This window comes from Pinus tabuliformis, chromosome 6, assembly GCF_031772625.1.
Source record: "Pinus tabuliformis cultivar Carrire ecotype Pingquan chromosome 6, CPIR1, whole genome shotgun sequence".
Classification (NCBI taxonomy): Eukaryota; Viridiplantae; Streptophyta; class Pinopsida; order Pinales; family Pinaceae; genus Pinus; species Pinus tabuliformis.
Genome location: NC_142292.1, coordinates 566,809,094 through 566,831,862, shown reverse-complemented (window position 1 = coordinate 566,831,862; position 22,769 = coordinate 566,809,094). Strand labels below are relative to the sequence as shown.

The window sequence follows — 22,769 nt, the reverse complement described above, 5'->3', positions numbered from 1 at the left end:
TGATACAGTCCAATATAGAATTTCAAACAAGGAATTTATAACTAATTTAAATCACAGTTAACCAGCCTTGCTTTAAGGGAAAAGGAAATAAATTTTCACAATCTGAGAATATGAAAGAATATCAACCAACTAGAGAGATAGTAATGCAACACCTTAGCTAAGAAGAAATATTCTTCTTATGCTTGTCAAATAATTTTTTTTTTATCACAGATCACACTAATTTCCAAGATCAACAAGGTGGGAATTTGTTTTGATAACAAAATATTTTGCAAGGTCCAATGCAGCACCTTAACCAAACAAGAAATATGCTTTCAATGTTTTCCCATCAAATAATTTCGTCAGGTTCCCACACCTTCCAAGAGCAACAAGATGGAAATTTGTTCTCAGGACAAAAAAAAATTGCAGGGTCCAATACATCGTCCATGAACACACTGCCCCACGATTAATGCAAAGACAACAAGACACATGCAGCAATTTAGGAACAATATTACAGCTTTTGCGATTATTAAGTGGCAATGAGCGCAAGGAAGCTTTGCTAACCAACAACAATGTACTTCAACCACGTTGCCAGTGGTATATGGTAGTGACATGTGCCTCAAACTTGTTTTACATCAACAAAATATACAAGAAGTAACAATGTACTTCACCCACGTTGTCATTGGAATGGTAGTGACATGTGCCTCAAATTTGTTTAACATCAACAAAATATATAAGCATAAAAGGGATATGATAATGTGAAAGATGTTTGAATCAAATTTATAAGCAATAGGCCACATGCAACCTCAACGTGCATTCAGTTGGTGGTCTCCCAAGTATGATTTGCAGGTTCATATATTTGCATTAGTTATTTTCAAGGATTTAAACAGTTGAGGGAAACCAACAACATGGGAAACATTGCATCATGTCCAAAGGAAAAAAAAAAACATACAGTCTCATAATATATGCATTATAGTTGAATAAACTAAACTTTTGAATATTATTCCAACATAGCTGGAGTCGCCAGTTTAAAAAATAATGAACTCTGAATTATTACTAGCACTGTTTTTGCAATGATGATTACATCATTTAAGCCACAGGAACTCTTAACATCTTTGATCTCGTGTGCAAAGAAACATGCTTTGAAAAATACCTTCCATAATTTACTGCCAGTTTTTGGCATATCCACAGTTACAGCAGATCAACTGAAAAATAAATGCCATTGAATGGATGCAGCCTCTAGTCAAAGACATGCCTGAAAACTCACACTAAGACCTCAAATTCCCTGATCAACTATTGCAACTCCCATAAAAGATTACTTTGAGGAGCTACACATCACAAATGCTGCTCTTCTGACTGCCAATCCCTTGGTAATCGAAATGAATTATCAGAAGCAATCCTGAGAAACAAAGGATCATGCAGTATAACTGCAAAGGCTCTCAAAGCCCATGTAGTCTCCATTCTCAATTTCGTGAATCATTTTAACAATACCTACTCCACCTGTTACAAAATATGTTATATGTTAGACATGGCATTATATTTCAGGATAGATTTTTTTTGTTAGGATTTCATAGAAAAATGCTGTTAGTAAGCGTCCATACGAATTTCTTAGAAGAAAACATGAAGATCAAATAGGCTTTACCTAATGTAAGAGCACTTAAGAAGATCACAAAAGCCAGAATAAAAATGATCAAGGATGCTCTCCCCAACAAAATGACAAGCCTTCGAATCACATGTTGGCCCATAAAGGCTGCAATGACACAGACCCCAAAGAGGTATGCAGCTGTTAAGAGGGAAAATAAAACGAAGTATTAGCTTCTAGCCAGATAACAAATACTAACCCATAAAAAATGTTTAAAACTCAATAGTTTCAATCCGTTGGAAAGCAAGAACTTCTACTAATACTCATCGATAAAATTATGTAGAAAGCTAAATGCCCACAAACAAGATTATATATGGCCTGAAAAAAAAGGTCGACCTGTGCATCCAAATTTTGGTGGTGTTATGTATCTAGTAATGTACAGAGAATCCAGTATAGCAGACATGTTCTGAAGTTGGGAAGAGACAAATGCAATGTATATACGACCAGGTTACTATCATATCAAATTATTGCACAAATTTAGCTTGAGTATGTATGACTATCATATATGCATATGTCATTCATGGTCGCAACTCTCAATACTAATCCGTGCTATTCGGAAACTCCAGATAAAAGCAGAGATGATACAGTAAGCAGGGGTTCATAGGGAGGTGTAGCAGCCATAAAATTTATACATACCATAGGGAACTGGAAATCGCTTTAGAAAATAGTATTCCACAACAGACATCGATGAAGAAAATGTCATAACAAAGGTTGCTGTAGCACTTGAAACCTGCAACGAAAGAGGGGCATCACTTTAAGGCTTAAGCACACTTTAAGTTGCATTAGATTGACAATTTCAATCCAGATAATGAGCATGGTAGAATTAAATGACAAAAGAACCTGAGGTGGAACACCCAGCTCCAGAAGTAGAGGTCCCAGGATGAATCCTCCTCCAAGCCCAAGTAGGCCACCTACAACCCCAGCCAGGATTCCACAAAAGAAATATAGAAGCAGCTGAGATATTTTCCAATTAATTCCTGCTTCTCCTTTAGAGGCAACTGATTTTGTTCCTCTATATAAGCCTACAGCTTCATAAAGGCTTACAGACATAGCAACAGGGATCTGTCTCACGAACAACATAAGATCCTCACTTATGATGTATCAGAATTAAGCTGATTTGATTGCCAATAATGACCAAGATTGCATGAATACGTTACCTGTAGTAGGTTTAGCACCCAGTATTCTACAGAGCATGTTGTTGATTTGGTCTGCAAATGCATTGACACAGAGTTCCATTCATTAAGATGGGAAAAAAACTATAATGTTGGTCAAGCATTTGCAGAAGACGGATTTGGTTTTTCCCACATTATATGAAAACACACCTAAGATTTTAATTGTATTGACTAATGCATAAAACCAAATATTAAACTGTATACTACACCTCTCTCTTTGCTTAATTACTTTAGAAGTAACGTTACCTTGCAAATCTGCAATACCAAGAATACAATCCATACAGACACAAGTATCCCCAATTCCTTCCAACGAACATTTATCCAAATTGTGTTCTGCGAGGATTATAATTTTCGGAAATCAGAAGAAATAAAATAGATAAGGCTGAACAGATATAGACAACAAGAACTACCATACATTTGCAATTGTTCCGCAACTTCATAAATCCAAAAAAAAAAGAAGGAAAATTGAAGAAAAATACTGCTGAGAAATGCCCTCAGTATTATTAGAAATTCATAACAAAAAATCAATTATTCCAATCAACATCAGACATTTTAGCAAACTCACCGTAACATCCCTTGGCAGCCGTACATTACTACTCCCCTCATTATTACCGTTACTCTCCTCATTTGGCACAGGTTCACTAGGCAGAGGCTTGAAATCTACTTCCTGATGTTCTGTATTAAATCCAAAGAAAACGAAAAATTTGCAATAAAAATAATCAGAAAAAGCACACAATAACTCCATGCAGTAGAAGCATAACATATAACCACAAACAATTTGCAGACAGCATAATAAGACAAGAAGAAAGTACCTTCTGGTTCCACATCAGCTGTAACATTCTCTACACGCACCCTTTCTGCTTCCTGATTTGGTCCAATATAATCAATCAGATCTTTGCAACATGGGTTGAAAGCTCCAAGAATAAGAGAGCCAAGCGTAACTCCAGTCACTAGATTCAAGTCTCTCTTTGTTCTAACTTTAAACAAGATATTATAGAAGAAATCAAGTACCTTTTTTAGAATAGTTTCTTGTTTCCATGTTTCCACTCCTTTTAAAAACGCTTTGGTAGATGTACCTGTTATTTTCCATAGTATAATAAATCTTAGCTCTACATTTGTGCAAATTTATGCCATAACTGCAAACAAATTACCAAAACACAGAGACTGAAGATTTGCTTTAGCAAAATGAAGCTAAAAGAAGTTATGTTTGAAATAAATGACATATCTGCCTCGTAAGGGATTTACTACCTAGGAATAAGATGATAAGCAAAATGGTCACCATCCAGTCCGCAAAAATAACATTGAAAGCAACTCCAATGCTAATTCCCAACATAAGCATGGGTTGAAAGAGCATGGCCAGATCATAATCAATGATAGGTAAGTCTAATGTTGGATGCTTTAGCTTAAGATTATAATAGACTGTGGATCCTGCTGCCCCCATAATCATACCTGTGATGGGAAAGAAATATACAAAAGAAAGAGATATTCCGTTAGAAAACTCAATAACTTCAAAATGAAAATGTAATGCATAACTAAAAATATAAGACCTGCAATCTTTCCTTTCTATCTTGATGTTCGCTTCATGCTAAACAAAATAATATAAAATGCAAATGTAATGTGCAAGTTCGGAGATCTCAAGAATAAATTTTAAAACCACAAAACCCAACATCTATTTCCACTTCTCATCTGTAAAATTTTGAAGTAATTACTTGAAATAGCAGAACGTAGAGGAGAGAATAATAAGCCTACACCTAAAATGTGACAGAACAGTGAAGATAGATAGAGTTAACAAAAAGTTATAGCGACAATTCTTAAACACGTCCAAAATTTTGCAAAACAGCAAAGCGAAGAGAAATAAAGATTGAAAATACGAAGCTATTGACGACTGAAACAAAATTAGGACAAATCAAAGCAGAGGTGTAAACAAAGGTATAGCAGGAGTATAACAGAGCTGTTCAACCACGGAAACGGGATCTTAAATACCCAACATTACTGATCAAAGTTCCCACATTCGTTTTTCAATTTTGATTCTAAGAAAGAAGTTCTATATGCCAGGTAAGTCTCAAAGGTCATTAAAAGTGAAAATGGACATAAAACTGATCCCAAGTACTACCCTGCAGAAGAAAACCTGAAGGGAATCACTTTAAAAGCTTACTCGTTATTAGTATGCCAGCCATTATTTTCTAAACATGTCTACTTATTGTTGGATGATATGTTCCCAAGTACTACCCTGCAGATGAAAAGCTGAGGGGAATCACTTTAAAAAATGCCCGATTAGGAAGAAACCAAACGATTAAGTGACTATCTTAGCCATTATTTTTATAAATATGTCTTCTTACACTTAATAATATGTTCCCAAGTATTACCCTGCAGATGAAAATAGGAAGGGAATCGCTCTAAAAGATGCTCATTAGGAAGAAATCGAACAACTAAGCGAATATCTCAGCTATATTTTTCTAAACATGTCTGCTTACACTTGGATATGGCTGTTGAGGACTTGGCATCGAATCCAATAATCAGAGTAAGCATGGGAACAAATATCCCACCCCCACCAACGCCTCCAACGCTACCTACAGCCGCACCGAAAAAGCCCACTATTGTTCCGAGGACTATCCTCCATCCGAATTTCATTGCCTGTGCAACCAACCAAATACGACAGCTCAACCATAAGATATTACTTCAAACAGCTTCTGAGACAGTTAAGAAGATCAAGGCACTCGGATACATACTATTTGATTCAAAAGTGGCTATAAAAATAAATAGCTTACTCCGTTCCTCTTCTCGACGAGAGAATTTTCATAATACCTGTTAATTTTAATTTATATGAACGAGCCGCATGTATTACATAAATTTTCCCCACCCAGTGATTATATTATACTTCAAACAGCTTTTGAAACAGTTAGGCAGATCAAAATATTCAGATACATACTAAGCATATATGTTATTATTAAATAGCTTGATCTGTTCTTCTGTGTATAGTCGTTTATTTTAAATCAATGTCAGCAACCAAATGCAGTGATACAAAAGTTATAGTAAAACAAAACCTCTCTGATCTATTTATAGAGATGCTCTAAATTAGAAGGCTAGAGTCTTTAAATTCCTTAACGGAGTAAAAGAAAAAAAAAATGAAAATGTTACTCATTAAATCTAAGAGTTCTGGAATGAGGAACTTACGGGCCAAACTCGATGATATTCGGTTTTGTTGGATTGCCAAAGGAAATTCCCGGCTTTGAGCACATGATATTTAAGCGTGTTGCCTTCCACAGGATCTACTATTTTCTCCGTTTCCGACTTAGCATTGTCCCCATCCAGAAAAATTCTTTCTGCTGAACCTAATGTAACGGCCAAGAGGAGTCCAAATGCAGCAACCATTACAACTACAAGCAGGCATTTCCGCCCGCCTCCGGCCATTTTTGATCAGATAAAATCTAAATTTTCAAACTTCCAAGAAGCAAATTCCCCAAGCAGATTCTTCAGGGCTAAAATGAAGATTGCTTTACACGATTAGCTGGTTAACGAGCAAATTTTGTTCGAAGATATTTGCCCAAGGTTCCAGAATTTACAGTGATAAGAACAAATACAATAAATGCCCCGCGGCAAAACGAGCTATTTACCAGAAATTTACAAAAACTTGGGCGGATAATAAAATGCAGGCAAGCTCAAGAAGAAAATGCCAGAAACGTACAAGAGAAAGGTTTCACAGTATAATTTAGCATTATTTAGGCCAGATTTGCCAAAACAGTGCTTAAATGCGATCAAATTCCGTCAAAGTTTCAGCATTCTCTTTCACAAATGCTGGAGATTACTCAAAACTTTGCCAGATCTTTGTTATAAAGCAGGCGCAAAGTCGTTCGCCTCTAATTTGCTCACATTTAGATCAAAAGAACGAAAATTTCGTTCAAAACACTCGGACTGACCCTAACTTCAGCAACAAACGGAAAAAGAGCTCGAAATGCTGAAAGGATCTAGTAGAAAACCTCAAATCTGAGTTGCCTTTCATCGAAAGAGAGGCTGTATATATGCCTCCGAGAAGCCTCGACACGGTCTTCCGAGAGATCGTCAGGCTACTCGGACGCAGCAGCAAAGCCTACAGCTCGCTGATTCTTGATTCCGACCTCATGGAAAGACACATTTATCCCATCAGTTCCACGTTTAGTCCGCCCCGATCCACTCATTTTACCGGTAAAATTCGTAAGTATTCCGCCTTAGCGATAAGACCGGTCACAATCATCGCACGTGGTATATGGTCCAATGCTCAGCTGCTGACTGTGCATGTCATAATACTTAATTGGTATTTGTCGTTTACCAAGTAAGTTGCGTAAATGTCTGGTTACTAATTGTTCGGCCTCAAAACAAATTATATTTAGGAATTTAGACTTTTGTGATCCATCATATTGTTAGATAACCAATTTTTTGTCGACGCGTTTCGAACCAACCAGTGTGGTTCTTCGTCAGGACGAGTTGTTTCGAACCAACCAGCGAAACGCGTCGACAAAAGATTGGTTATGTGATTATGCCGAAGATTATCTAACAAATTATATTTGTTTTATTAATGCAAAACCAATCATATTGGTAGATAAATGTTTTTCAAATTAATTGTATTATTAAGATTTGATGTTTCGAAGCAACTAATGTAGTTTATTTTTAGGATAGTTAATGTAGTTGTCTTAAGAATGAATCATATTAAATTTTAAAAATATTTATCTACAATATAAATCACAAAAATCTAAGATTTAAAATTATATTTGTGTAACTAGTTGATGGTCAAATATCCATTTGAGTTTTAAGTTTTTATGTTCACACAATAAAATTATTTATTATAATTTAATTTTTAATGGATAAAAAAGATAATTATTATTAATTAACATTTATTATAATTATTTTTTTAAATAATAAATTAATTATTATTTACTAATATGATTAATTTATTAATATTATTTTATATATATATATATATAATTCAAAATAATTCATTTAAAAATTAAAGTTGCTAATCAATTAGAAGAAATTTAAAATTAAAAAATAATTTCATTATAAAATGAAAATTATTATCTCACGTGACTGTCTTTGAATCTCATTCAAGTGATATCATATTTTTTTGGGATAATCATTACTTCTAATTATTAACACAGAGACTCCCAAAGGAATCAGACTCCGTATAAATATATTTTTAAATAGATTATTTAATTCAATTCTCAAAATAATATATTTAAATAAATCAAAAGTTTATTACCAAGTTGTGGGGTAAAGTCTATAATGAATTTCAGATAATTTAATCTTTTATAATGATAATGAATTAAATTTAAATGTTAATTTTATTTTAAAATATATTTTTATAATGATAATGAATTAAATTTAAATGTTAATTTTATTTTTAAAAGAAATTGAGAGTTAGAGTGAGATTATTTTTTTTATTTAAATAATTTTATCAAGACATTATAATCCATCATGTCATTAGTCAAGATTTGAACCTAGTGGACAATATAAGAGTCATAACACCTAACCATTTAAAATAATTTCAATTGAACTTTTTATAATTAGTTATAAATATAATAAATTATATATATACACACACAAAAGGGGGAAAAAATGTATATATACATTGTCAATTTGTCATGAGTGCATAGCACATAGTATGAGCAAAATGCAAAAACCAAAAACCTTATTGATAGACCAAAACTCCCCTTACATCCTCAAAAAAGAAGAGCAAAAGTCTAATTATACATCATAAGTCTAACAACAAGATAGCATAGCCAAAAAATAAAAAAAGAAGCTAGGAGACATTTGTTTTCATGGAATTGGTTTCAACACCATCATCAAACTCATAATATTCAACAATACCAGTGGGCAAGGCAACGACTTCTTTAGACAAACTGTCAGCTCCCATGTTAAGTTCACGTAGAATGTGGTAGAAAGTAAGGACCCTGCAACGCTCCTGGTATCTGATAAAAAAGGTTTCCAGACCAAAAGTGTTTACTTCAGCCTAATCAATTATAAGTTTCTTTTTGGCCAACTATAGTAGAAACCATAATGCCTTAACTTCTACTTTATTATTGAAGCCTCTACCTAAGGAGTGATTGCTACTATAACACTAAGAGTATATCAAGCTAGATATAGTAGGAATTTATGATTTACTAAGAGTCAAGACTCCAAAAAGGTAGGGAGCCTACTCCTTGAGCCTTATCACAATCGGCCAAAAATGTCCTCTCATAAGGTTTGCAAGCGAATAGACGATATAACATCCCATTGTACAAGACTCCAAAAAGGTAGGGAGCCTACTCCTTGAGCCTTATCACAATCGACCAAAAATGTCCTCTCATAAAATTTGAAAGCGAATAGACAATATAACATCCCATTGTACAAGACTCCAAAAAGATAGGGAGCCTACTCCTTGAGCCTTATCACAATCAGCCAAAAATGTCCTCTCATAAAATTTGAAAGCGAATAGAAGATATAACATCCCATTGTACCAAGCGTTAAGCCACATCAAAAGAAAAAACCTTAAATAATTCATCTGAAGCAAACAAAGTTCCTTCTACAGATTAATTACTCCAGAAAACTTGGAATATAAAGATATCCATGAGGATACAAATATTATATATTAAATGTGTGAATAAGAATGATAATGAATTATTTACAATGAGAACGAGAGGCTTGCTTATATACCAAGCAAGTGTCTCTTCATGAAGAGTCATGTCTCATTTAGACATGCCTCTTCAGCCTAATTACTAGTTAACTAATCATTATTACAATTTATCTTTATTATTTATATATATTTTATTCGTTACATTGCCTCCTTCCTCAAAGAGCTTTGTCCTCAAAGCTTATTGATGAAAAAAGGCTTGATCTCTTTTTTGGCTTCGAACGTCTTTCTCTCTTGGAACAGTCATCTTCGTCGATACAAGCTGATATGATCTTCTTAGTGAAAAACAGAATTGTCGCACTGAGAATGCATCAGACCATCCCAGATTAATCTTTTGTATAGTATTCTGATCACTGGAATTTTGTAACGACTTGTCAGCATAAGACTGGATTGAGGTTACATTACTATTATCAGTTTGTTGTTTCTGGTCTAAATGGTACCGATACGTAGCATGGTTGATTCGTCTGTTCTCATGATTCGGATGCCAATATGGAACTTTTTTTGTTTGATTTCTCCTTACTGGGCATGTGCCAATTTTTATATTTTCTTCTGGCAAAGATGTTGTTGAGATGGTTATGGAACATTCACTTGGTATGTTCATTGTATGAACTACAACATCTACGTGTGTCGTTTCTTCAGTTGACTTGTCTTCTTGAGTTGTCATATTCACTGAATCGGCATTTGTTGTTTTGTCATCAACTTGAATTCCTATATTTGATACTTCTTTCTCGATAAGTTGTTGTACCTTGTTTTCTAAGGACTTCTTATCCTTCTTAAGTTTCTTAATTTGCGACAGTAATTTTTCGCTATGGTTTTTAAATCGAGAAACTTCTTCATTTTTGTCAACATTGATTTGTCAATTTCTTTTTGCATATTTTGTAATACCTTTTTACCTTCTTGAGAAATTACTTTCGAAATATCCGATATATCTTCTGGTGTTACTGAATTAGGTTTCAGTGTAACATCTTGGAGTGTTATTTTCTTCTTGTAAGAAAATGTTAAAAACTTTTTCTTAGTATTTAGAATAAAGGAACCTAGAGTTTTCATCCATGGTGATACTAAAACAATGTCACTATCTTTAAAACGTAAGGTTTTCACAGTGAATTGTGAGGTAAAAGTATAATCTCCAATATTTAGGTGTAAATTGCTTATATCGTATTGTTTGCCAAAAATATTTGTTTCAACTATATTTGATTCACGAATCACCAATTGGTTAGCGCATTTAGGACTAACATAATTACTTCTTTCAGCAGGACAGATAGAGATTATGATGTCTCTTCCTGGGAGTGATCCTTTGATTTTAAATAGTGTGTAAACACACGTACTATAGGTTTCAGGAAACCTTTCATTACTAGTCTCCATTTTTGCCTTGATGTTTTTACGTAAACAATATGTCAACTGGAGCTATTTTTATTATAAAATATCACTTATTTCTTCTATATATATTTTTCAAATATTCTCCTTCAATGTGGATTGTTAAAACTTGAATATCCATTTATTAAAAAAATACTCCTTTATATTGTTGCCCTCTATATATGTATGTATTTCTTTATATTAAGACCCCTTTTCAAAATAACTTTACTATCTTATAATAATAATAGTTTCACTTCTTTTTTTAAATAATAAATTGGTCCCTTTTTTTATATACTTAATTACTCCCTTGATAACTTTTAATGTCACCCCACTTAATATAAAAGTCACATTTAATATAAACTTTTATGATGTCACCACACTTAATAAATATAAACGTCACGTCTTTTCATATGACACGGTCACGATGTTCACAATACTTTTAAAATAAAAAGTAATATTTACCTTTCACGTAAGAGCTTTTGTATATTTTTTTCTTTAACTTTTAAAATACCATGGGCTATTACCATGGGTTGTTTTTAAAACCTCCTATAAAAAGTAATATTTACCTTTCATGTAAGAGCTTTTGTATCCCTGTTTTTCTTTAACTTTTAAAATACCATGGGCTATTACCATGAGTTGTTTTTAAAACCACGGGCTTCTCCACGTAAAAGGTTTTAAATATACTTGGTATGAGATTTTGTATCCGTTTTGTTTTTTTTTTTTACTTTTTTTTTTCTTCTTCTTTTTTTTAATATATATATATATATATATATATATATATATATTGGTTTATTTTTTTATTTTTTTTATGGCCAAAGGCCTAGAAAAACGAAGAAAAGAAGAAACTCCCAAATTCTGAGCAAAATGTTTCAATTGTACGGCAACAAGGTTAACGAATTTTGATAGCCAAAGACCTGGATCGGAAAACGAGCTCTGTGCACCGGTTAAGCAACTTAGAGGACCGAACTTCTCTGATACCAAATGAAGCGAACAAAGTTCTTCTACAGATTAATTACTCCAGAAAACTTGGAATATAAAGATATCCATAAAGATACAAATATTATATATTAAATGTGTAAATAAGAATGATAATAAATGATTTACAATGAGAACGAGACGCTTGTTTATATACCAAGCAAGTGTCTCTTCATGAAGAGTCATGTTTCATTTAGACATGCCTCTTCAACCTAATCATTATTACAATTTATCTTTATTATTTATATTTATATTATTCATATATATTTTATTCGTTACATCATCAAAATAACAAAATTAAAACCTTAAATAACTCATCAAAGTAACAAAATTTTAAAATAATTTATTTATTAATAATATACAATTCGATATATCTCAAAATTTTAGTATAATAATAAAGATTCGGTCAGATCTCTAAATTTTTAGAAACGTCATTGAAATAAAATGATAAAGACATATCGAGTTGTCATTGAACCGGACAGAACTTTTCTTTTAAGGTATAATTATTATAACATTGATGTTATATTTAGTAATTTTTTAAAATTAGAATATATTTTATTAATAAATTTATGATAATAATTTAAATTATATATATTTTAATTTTTAAATATAAATAATTTATTATCAAACTAATTTATTATTTTTATAATAAAATTATAAAATAATAAATAAAAATACGTAGTAATTTTTTAAAATTTAGAATATACTTTATTAATAAATTTATGATAAGAAATTAAACTATATATATTTTATTTTTAAATATAAATAATTTATTTATTAAACTCATTTTTATAATAAAATTACAAAATAATAAATAAAAATACGTAATATAAACGATTGCCGGATGTCATGTGGGTATTGTTAAATGACAAGTGCTATACATGTCCCAAGGAAGTTGATATAATAAATGTAGGGGCATAAAAAAGAATTAAGCAATCTTCCTGACCTATGTTTTATTAATGAATAAAATTATTATTATTAGTTTCCCAAATGTTCTGTCGGAATGGAGGGACAGGTACACTTACTAAATTCCGCAAGTTTTGGATCCTTTCACATGTGATATCGCGATTCTCAAAGCCCATGTGCTTCACAGGAGAAGTTTGAAGAAAAAGCAATCAAATTAGCTTAGGGGTAAACATTAAAAGTAAATTTCAATAAACGGTGCGTCAAAATATTTTATTAACAGCGTTTTTGAGTGATAAATAAGCACTGGGAAAAAAGTTGAAAAGGTTTTGATTAATTGTGTTTTTCTCAATATTGTTATGGGAAGAAATCTCCACTGGATTTAGGGTAAAATTAATTGGAAAAGGGGAAAAACAGTAGGTTAGATTTTGTTAAAAAAACATTATCTTAGATTTTGTGTTAAAAATAATTGGAATCAAATATTTGAGTTATTAAATTTATAGAGATTTTAAGATTTTTTTTTAATGGTTATTAACGTGTTTATATATTTAAAAATGTTTTTTAATTAAAAAATAATAATTTTGTCTAAGGTAAAAATGGTAAAATAAAAATATTAAAATAATTAAACTTAATGTGAAAATTTAAATGTTTTTTTTTAATAACATAACTCTAATTTAACATTTCACAAGTTTAGGTTCAACATTTCACAAGTATAAAAGCAAAGGTGTTATTTGTTGTAAACTTTTTATATTGAATATAATTGTAACATAGCTACACTAAATTGGTGGCAACTATTTGATTACTAAAGTTTATAGAGGTATACATATTCTCCCTAGTCCGATTTGTGACTTCTTACAATGAAACACATTCTCATAACAATTAGACCCACTCAAATTGTACAATCCCATAAATATATCATTATTTGTACAATAATAAATACAATTTAATTGAAGCAACAAAAGTTATAACAATTCTGTTGTTATGTAAAAAAAATATATTAAAACAATGCCTTCTATAGTTTAATATTAATTTTAATAAATATTTAATTATAAAATTAACTAAAAGGTGAGAATGTAAGCTCATACTTAGACTTCAAGTGTTGATGACATATTATAACATTAAGTAGACTTCAAGTGATGATGACATATTATAACATTAAGTACACATTAATTTGAGAAGCTACAAATAACAAAAATTAATTTTCTAAATGCTAATCTTTCTTTATAATCAAAGTAAATTATGAAAAATATTAAAATATGACAACAACAAAATGTACAAAACCAAAATTTACCAAGGTAAATATTTGGTTGTTAGACTAAGGGTATTGGTTTTGCCAAACCAATGATAATTTTTATAACTATGACTAATTCATTTTATCACTAAAGCCCGAGAGTGGAAGAGAATGTAAGGCTTACTATAAATCCTTTTTAATAAATAAAATACTTTACCTTGTCTTGTAGAGGTTTCTAGGTAAACTATTAGGGTTTTACCACGTAAATATCATGTATTGAGTGTTATTCTGAATTGTGTCATTGTTTCTTTGTTTATGTAATGTTCTTTATAGGCTCTGAAAAACAAGTGGTATCTGAACCATAGTAAGAAGAATTTGAGGAAGCCATGTTGAAGTCTATAGTCTATTCACATTTTTTGTTTGTGGGTCCATTACACATAGCTAAAGGAAGAGTTGAGCCATGAGAGGAGTTTGTGTGACCAATGCACAAAGGATAGTCGAGTGTGTAGAGGGAGAACCATTCAGTAAGCAATGCATAGAGTAGCAATGATTGAGTTCATGCGCAGAGGGGAAGCTCAAGCAAGTTGGAAGTCATCGAACCGACCCGTGCTGTGGAAGTTGAATAAATCTGGTGGAAGTGCAAGTGTAGAGGTGATCTAATGGAGGTCCGCATGTAGAGGGAAATTTGTTAAGCAATACAAAAGATCCATTAAGTGGTAACGATCCATGTCGACAATGGTTAACCAATGGTGGGATTCATGGAGAAGCCTTCGCGCAGAGTCTAGACAACAGAAAATCATCACTATAGAAGAGCCGTACACAACCTATGTGTAGAGTTGTACAGGAAAAGATTTGTATGAAGGTGGAGGTTGTCATGTAGATTTAACCACGCGAGAATTGATTGGACAACAAAATTGAGAGTCATGCGAAGTTGTCACCCCATCCAAGTGGCAAGAAAGAGGTCAAGTTGACAATCATTGGAAGAGAGGTTCATGTTCAAATCAGGTGCATAAAATCAAACCAAAGAAAGTAAGCCATATGAATCTATCGAAGCAAATACAGAGGTAAAAACAATATAAACTATCAAATGGGAATTGTATCGAGTACCCATTTTTTTGAGGTAAAAATCATTCGATTTTGAAAAGTGTTGATTCATAATACACCTTTTTTTTTAGCATATTTCTGACACTTTAAATTTTCTTATGTATTAAGTATAAACATTTTTTTAAAATGTTAGTGTATTTTCATGCTAATTTTGAAAAGTGTTGATGTAGCATCAACCCCTTTTCTTAGAGGGCTTATTTTTTATACTTTATATTTTATAATATATTAAGTGTGGATAATTTCTTTTAAATGTTGATGATTTTCATGCGCATTATGAAAAACATCAACATCTTTTTCAAGACTTATTTTTTACACTACATTTTTTATGTCGTAAGTATACACAATATTTTTTTAAATGTTGATTATTTAGCCACTTTTAAGTTAGGAAAAGTAATACTTCAATACACATAACATAATTGTCATTAAAAAATAATAATTCTAAAAACTCCACAAAAAAACACATTTTGCATATAGATATAATAAAAAAAATATGTATTTCAGGACTTTTTCGCTAAAAATGACATGTTAAATATAGGATTTCTATGGAAAATTTGAATAAAAATATTGGAAAAATAACAAATTTTATGAAACTTTTATGAATTTTATATCAAAAATGAAATTTGAAAAAAAAAACATTATTCAAATAAAATTTAAGTAATAATAACAAAAAAAAACATACAATTTTAAAATAAACAATAAACCCTCCATCAGGGTGCGTACTTGGCAATCGATGAAATCAAGGAATTTAATGTTGAGAGCCTCAAAGTGTCAACACAACACCTTCTACATGCGTGGCAAGGTTGGCAAGGTCACATCAGGTAGTTATGAGAGTTATAGCTAGGAGGGTGGCAATAGGATGGATGTTCGTCTCCATTATGGCAGTGAGGTTCTGAAGGTTTGCATGCAGGGTGGTAACCAGAGTAAGCAAGGAGATTGCTGCAGAAGAGGGCATCGAAACAAAGGCGGGCGAACAAACCACGCTTGCATCCAGACTACTATAGTGAGGGTTAACTAGTAAATTGCAAGGAACGAGTCCCGGGTAGCCTACAAGCAGGTGGCTCAACCCGTCGAAACGCTTCCATTGCCATAGAGTATATTATCGGGGGTGAGTTAAGATGGTCCAGGCAGCGCCAAGCACACGCAACCTAGCTCCGCGCACCTGAGGCAAAGGTAGAAAAGCCAAAGGAAAATATGAGGAAGGGGAGTCTCGTAATCTGGGAGGCAAGCCAAGAGGTTGCAAGCTGACGATGAAAATTATCAATGAAGCGATGGAAGCATACCACGAGGGCATCAATGAGGAAATCTGGAAGCTGATAGAAAATGCGAGGCCGACCTGAATCGGCAAGCAGGCTCCATGGAAATTGAAGCTGAGGATTGGCGAGTCTTAGTATCGGATCTCGGTCACACCCACAGCAGAATAACACAGTTCAAACACACCTTCTTCCTTTACTGATCAATGAAAGAAATCCTGGGCAAGACCCTGGAACAAATTGCCTTGAACATGGCCGCCGTAGTGCACACATTCTCGGACTACAAAAGGGAATTTTAGAAAATCATGTTTCAATTACAGAAGCAAGATGGTCGCCTCCAGCATATTGAGAAACAATTACATTGCATCTTGCCAACGGATGAACTTCAAGGGTCGAATGACAAAGACCCAGCACCAGTAGAATCTGCCTCGACAGAGGATGTGGATAAGTGAACCAAGGTCACTTGTATTAGTTTTTGATGCAGATAGAATTTACTTTCAGTTGTAATTATAGTTATGTTAGTTTGTAGTTAAATAGGAAAATAGTTATGGACATACAATCTTACATAGCTTAGATAGGAAGGTTCAATAAATAGAGGCCTGCCCAGGGCCCAAGGGGCCTCGGGCTTGAGTAAGGGAGGCTGCACCTCAGGCCTGGGTGAGAGTGCCATGTGACATGCCCCCTGCCTAGGCCCAAGGCCCCTCACGCCCTTAGGCAAGCCTTGCCCGATTCCAGGAATCGACAAGGCCCCACCGAGGGGCCCGAGGCCCCTTAGGCGCCTAGGCAAGGCGTTGCACGATTCCAGAAATCAGTAAGGCCCCTTAGGCCCATGGGCCTTACCGATTCCCGAAATCAAGCAAGGTCTGCCCATGGGCCTGAAGGACCGTCATTTTTATTTTTATTTTTTAGATGTTAATTATAATATTTTTCTTTTTATTTGTTTTAATGTTTCATATTTCTTAATTTTTTTGAATTTATTTAATTTATTTAATGTTTTTTAAAATGTTATCTATTTTATTTTTTAATGTTTTTTTATTTTGTTTGTTTTTTCTAATTATCCAATTTTATTTATTTGTTTTGTTCGTTAATTTTTTTCGTAATTTATTTTTTTGGAATTAATATATATATATATATATATATATATATATATATATATATATATATATATATATATATATATATATATACATAGTGTTGCACCCTACCCCCCTTTTTAGCCCCAAGAGTTAGCTCAATCGGTCAAATCAGTGCCTCGCCAATCGGGAGGTCACAGGGTCAATTCCCGAAAGCTCTTGGGGTCAGGTCAGCATAGGCCGAGGGGTGTGCTCCCCTTCGGGGTATGAGCTACCCAGTTCTTACCGTGGACGTAGCGGCTGCCCATTGACCATGGGTATCCGTGAACCACATGTGAAAAAAAAAAAAAAAAAAAAAAAAAATATATATATATATATATATATATATATATATATATATATATATATTATTATTATTATTATTATTTTCTTTTATAAGTTAATTTCATTTTTTTTTAACATTTTTTATGTTAATTATTTTTTTGTCTTTTCAAAATATTTTTACCTATTTGATATTTTTTTGGGGTCATTTTTTTTTAATAATTTTTTATTTACTTTTTATTATTTTTTAAACTCTTTTTATTTTTATTTTTTTCAATGTTTTAATTTTTGTATTTTTCATTTTTATTGATTTATTATTTTATTTTATTTTATTTTATTTTGTTATGTAGGGTTCATGCCAATCCTTGACTAGCAACGCGATCTCATTATGTGTCAATTTGATAGTTGATTTTAATGTTTTTGTTATAATGGATCAAGTCCGCCCCCACAATGTGTCAATTTCATGTTTGGTTTTAAGTTTTCATTGCAATTGGTCGAGATCGTCTACATTGCGTGTCAATTTGATGGTTGATTTTTTTTTTTTTTTTGCAACGTGTCAAGTTGTCTTAGGTTAAGATTTTAAAATAGATACACTTTTAGCATTTAAGAAAGAATTATTGTTGGTATAATGATTCTTTCGTTCATGTGTTCATTTTTTATTTTATTTTAGTCTTAAAATTTTTCCATATTGTCATGGTTGAAACATGTTGAAAACTTAAGGTTTTCTGTAGTTATGATTTTTTGTTTTAATTCCATGATTGAAAAATTGTCAAAATTTTAAGGTTTTTCTAAGTCATGATATTTTATCTTCAATGTTATGGTTGAAAACAATTATAATTATTTTTTCTTAACACTATGGCTGAAAATTGTTGGAATTTTAAGGCTTTTCAAAGATATGATATTTTATCTTTAATGTCATGCCTGAAAATCGTTGGAATTTTAAGGCTTTTCAGTGACTGATATTTTATTTTTAATGTCATATTTGAAAATCGTTGCAATTTTAGGCTTTTCAGAGTCATGATATTTTATCTTTAATGTCATTATTTTACCCAAAAAACAAGGTTATTCCAGCATCAACACTTTTCGTTTTTGAGTTGTTTTTCATGTTTTTTGGCTAGAGTTCTTGATTTGAGTTTATAGGTCTCATTTGAAAGTTCACATTGTTTAAACCAAGCCATATTTACTTAAATAAAATAAAATAAAATAAAATAAGAATAAAAAAATAAAATAAAATTGAGCCTTGTAAAGATGGGATTGTGGATCAAGGTTTGTAAAAATATATTTTTCAGAATTGATATATTAATTAAATGACTCATAAGAAGATTACATGTGTAGATAATAATGACGAAGGTGACAAATACCAAATTCGAGGTTGAAAAAATCAATTGTAAAAATAATTACGAATTATGGACACTAAAAATGTGAGATTTGTTAGTACAAGTGTTGCATTAGGTTTTGGATGGAAGGTGGAAGAAACAAACACATATGACTGATGAAGAGTGGGAAGACTTGGATGTTAGAGCCCTCATCACTATTTGGTTATGTCTTGCAGATGATTTTTTGTTTAACATTATCAACAAAGTAACAATAGTGGGCTTATGGAGCAAGATGAAAAGCCTTTATATGGCGTAGTCCTTAATTAATGATATCTGCTTGATGAGGCATCATTTGAATGTGTTTAATACTCTTATTTGATAGTTGACTAGTATGGACGTTAAACTCAATGGTAAAGATAAGGAAGTTACATTATTTGTCCATTCCCTAAATCATGCAATCAATTTTGTAACTTCCATTAGCCTTAGTGCAATTGAGACTCTTGAATTTGATTATGTTGTTAGTGTGTTATTTTCTAAGTAGGTGAGGAGGAAATCAAGTATTAAAATCTCCACACCAAAAGTAAATGTGGGCAGAGGTTGGTGCACAAAAAGAGGAGAAAAGTTAGAGGCACATCTATATTAAAGACGAAAGGCAAGAATAGAAAACTTACATGTTGGTACTATAACAAGACAAGGCATCTCAAGAAGGATTGTCTGAAGAGAAAAGAATCCAAGGAACACTCCAAAAAGGAGGAAAATCTAGTTGAATCAGGCCTAGGTATGATTGATGAAGTTTTGTCTATTAGTAATGTTCCTCAATACGATGAAGATTGGTTGTTATATTTCGACGCTTCTCATCACATAGAAATTGGCTTTCTTCATATGAAACCATTGATAATGGAATTGTTCTTATGGGAAATAACATCTCTTGTAATACTGTTGTGTTTGGAAGTGTCAAAATTAAAATGTTTGATGGTATTATAAGGACATTAATAGATGTTAGACATGTGGTTTGGCTAAAGAAGAATTTAATTTCTTTGGGAGCTTTGGATTCTGGAGGTAATAAGTTTACAAGTAAATGCATAGCACTTAAGGTGTCGAGGGGTGCTTTAGTTGTTATGAAGGCTACTATGACAAGAATCCTTTACAAGCTAGATGAAAGTACTCAGATCAATGAAGTGACAATGGTATCTAAAGAGGCGATTGACTCCACTTATTTATGGCTTCAACGATTGGGTTATGTAACCGAAAAAATAAATACAATTATTGACAAATCACAAATTACTTCCAAATTTAATGTCTCTAAATTTGAATTTCTACAAAAATTATATATTTGGAAATTAGTGTAGATAGAAATTTAAAGTAGGAAGTTATACAAAGCCAACCAACTTGCTTATTAGTGGTGTGGTTATGCACTTACCCATCTCCCCAAGTACGATTAGAGGAATGGGATAATATTTTTTTTTCTTTCTTTATTCATTTTAATTATTAATTCTCATAGCATCGGCTAAGCTTCTCAATTCAACCTCAGAGCCTCACAACCATAGCCTCTTAACCTCGCATATATATGCATTTTTATATATAATGATGCCTGGTTTGAGCTCCCATTTAACACACACACGTATATATCGTGCTCCCATGCCCTATGGGTCTCGTTGCACCCAATTGAGTCCAAAGTCCACGAACTAACCACATTGTCCTGGCACTTTCTCTCTAGATGTCCTTATACCTATGGGATGACCCTTAGGGATACGTCATCTTGTTTTCCCCATCCTGACAATTCCTAGGCGGGCTCCTTTGTTAGCCACTGGGGCCTCATTATCGGGCTTGTGTGTATGGTGGGGTTGCACGACCTCCTCTTCACATTGGTATTTCGCTCCAACTTTGACTACCACTGCAACATGTGCCAAGTCAAATCGATTCCCTTGTCCTGATTCCCTCTGTTATTGCATCTCTTAATACTTCTGGGGCCATTCCGTTAGGATGACTTATCAGGTGGGACCACCTCTTCGCCAATCGAGGTGCATGCTCTTCCAACGGGGCTTAACTTACATCATCCCGCATTATTCCTCCCGATGCATACATTCTTGCCACCCTTTGCACCTCTAGGGTGAGACCTCTGGATCTACGTGGATTGGTGGGTCTCACCTTCGCACATCACTAGTTCTGATTGGTGCACAATCGTGGCATTTCCACAACATCCCAGGTTGTTTCACTTCGTTCCCTTTTTTTATGTGTGCTTAAGAGTGCTCCGAGGCTAAACCATCGGGTGAACCTGGAAAGTGGGTCCTCCCTACACCAATCGTATCGCCTCTAGGGTTACGTAGAAGCTAACTTGCATGGGCCTCGCGTTATCCCACACATAGATGCAAGCTTCCCTTTTTCTTAACTTATGGGATTTGACCCACAAGATGAAATGTCATATGGGCTCGACTCCGACCAATAGGAAAGATTCTCGCCTCTGAGTTGTGATCCTAGCTGGCCTGGTGCCCAATCATCCCTACACCCTTTTCTCGTGTACTCTTGTGAATGACCTAGGAATTGATCTGTCGGGCCAACTTGTTAAGTGGCCCACCTGTTGACCAATCGTGTAATCGTCGAATTGGCATGTCTGCCAATGCATCTCGGCTAACATCATCCCTATCAATCCCTTTTGAAATGTAACTAAGCTTCCGGGATAGAAGCTTTGGGCCATGTTGCATTCCCTTCGTCCGATCATGATATGGGAAAATTTGGCACGCCAATACCAAACTTCCACGGCTAGAGTTCCGTCAGGTTGAAGGATAAGGTTAATTGGGCACATTATAAGTTTAAGTCGTTGCCCTCCTGCGTCACGACACTACTTACATTTGATCTCTTCCATGGCTCAACAAGAGAGAACCTATCAGTGTTATGAAACCAGCTCACAAAATAGAAGAACAAATAGACTGACTTCAAAATAAGCCTCTTCGAGGGGGAAACCTTCTTTACATTACAAAAGTGAACAATTCTTGGATGATACAAATGACAAGACCTCCTTTCTATATATACGAGTCTAAGGAGTCACAATATAATCAAAGTTAACATAACAATAATAATGTAAGGGCACAACAATAACACTAGTGGGCTTATATGGGGCACAATAATAACAATAGCGGGACTACATGGGCACAACAATAAAATAAGGGGGGTGCACTAATAACAATAAGGGGCTACACTAGTAGTATAGGGACCTAACATGCCCCTCTCCTTCAAAAGGTGTTGTCCTCAACACTTGAGTAGTTCTGGATGCTTTTGTGTAAAATTATCACCCTCCCATGCAGAATCTTCAACGGTTAAGTTCTTCCATTTGATGAGATACTCTGAAATTGATCGATTTCGTATATGTCGGGTTCTTATTTCTATGACTGCTTTAGGTTCCAATATGATTCTCCTTCATGGTCAAGTTCCGGCAATATTGTTTGAACTGGGAGCTTGTCACCTATAACCTTCTTTAAGCATGAAACATGGAAAATTGGGTGCACTTGGAAAGATGCAAGAGCCCTCAGAATCTCTGACAAGGAACACCTAGAAAAAGAAAAAGAACACCTTATTAAAGTTTTCCTAAAAAACAGATACAACAAACGTCAAGCTGTTAAAGCCATAAATAAAGCAAACACTCGACCAAATAAGAATAAAAATTTTGATAATATTATAGGAAAGGTTAACCTCCCTTACATATTGGGGACTACTAATAAAATCTCCCACATACTAAAAAAGAATACGGTTCTAACCACCTTCAAACCTTTAAACACCATCCGAAACTGCCTTAATCCGATTAAAGACAAAATT

General features: G+C 33.3%; 1 protein-coding gene across 1 annotated transcript; it reads right to left on the bottom strand.

The window, feature by feature from the left end:
- Positions 1–914: 914 nt before the first annotated feature.
- LOC149259778 (sulfite exporter TauE/SafE family protein 3-like) lies at positions 915–6,933 on the bottom strand. The gene is made up of 12 exons (XM_089419119.1): positions 5,965–6,933; positions 5,265–5,424; positions 4,039–4,239; positions 3,802–3,866; positions 3,603–3,654; positions 3,356–3,465; positions 3,037–3,123; positions 2,776–2,826; positions 2,459–2,680; positions 2,255–2,348; positions 1,619–1,759; positions 915–1,476 (listed from the first exon to the last, which is right to left on the bottom strand). The coding sequence occupies exons 1-12, from the start codon at positions 6,199–6,201 to the stop codon at positions 1,391–1,393; spliced, it is 1,506 nt and encodes a 501-aa protein (XP_089275245.1). The 5' UTR covers positions 6,202–6,933; the 3' UTR covers positions 915–1,390.
- Between the last annotated feature and the right edge of the window lie 15,836 nt (positions 6,934–22,769).

What these genes read in the sequence shown, in the direction of transcription:
- LOC149259778 (XM_089419119.1), bottom strand. Translation starts at nt 6,201, where the DNA reads ATGGCCGGAGGCGGGCGGAAATGCCTGCTTGTAGTTGTAATGGTTGCT. An exon ending in AATATCATCGAGTTTGGCCC is followed by an intron (nt 5,425 to 5,964) that starts GTAAGTTCCTCA and finishes TTGGTTGCACAG; the next exon opens with GCAATGAAATTCGGATGGAG. An exon ending in AGCTGATGTGGAACCAGAAG is followed by an intron (nt 3,466 to 3,602) that starts GTACTTTCTTCT and finishes GATTTAATACAG; the next exon opens with AACATCAGGAAGTAGATTTC.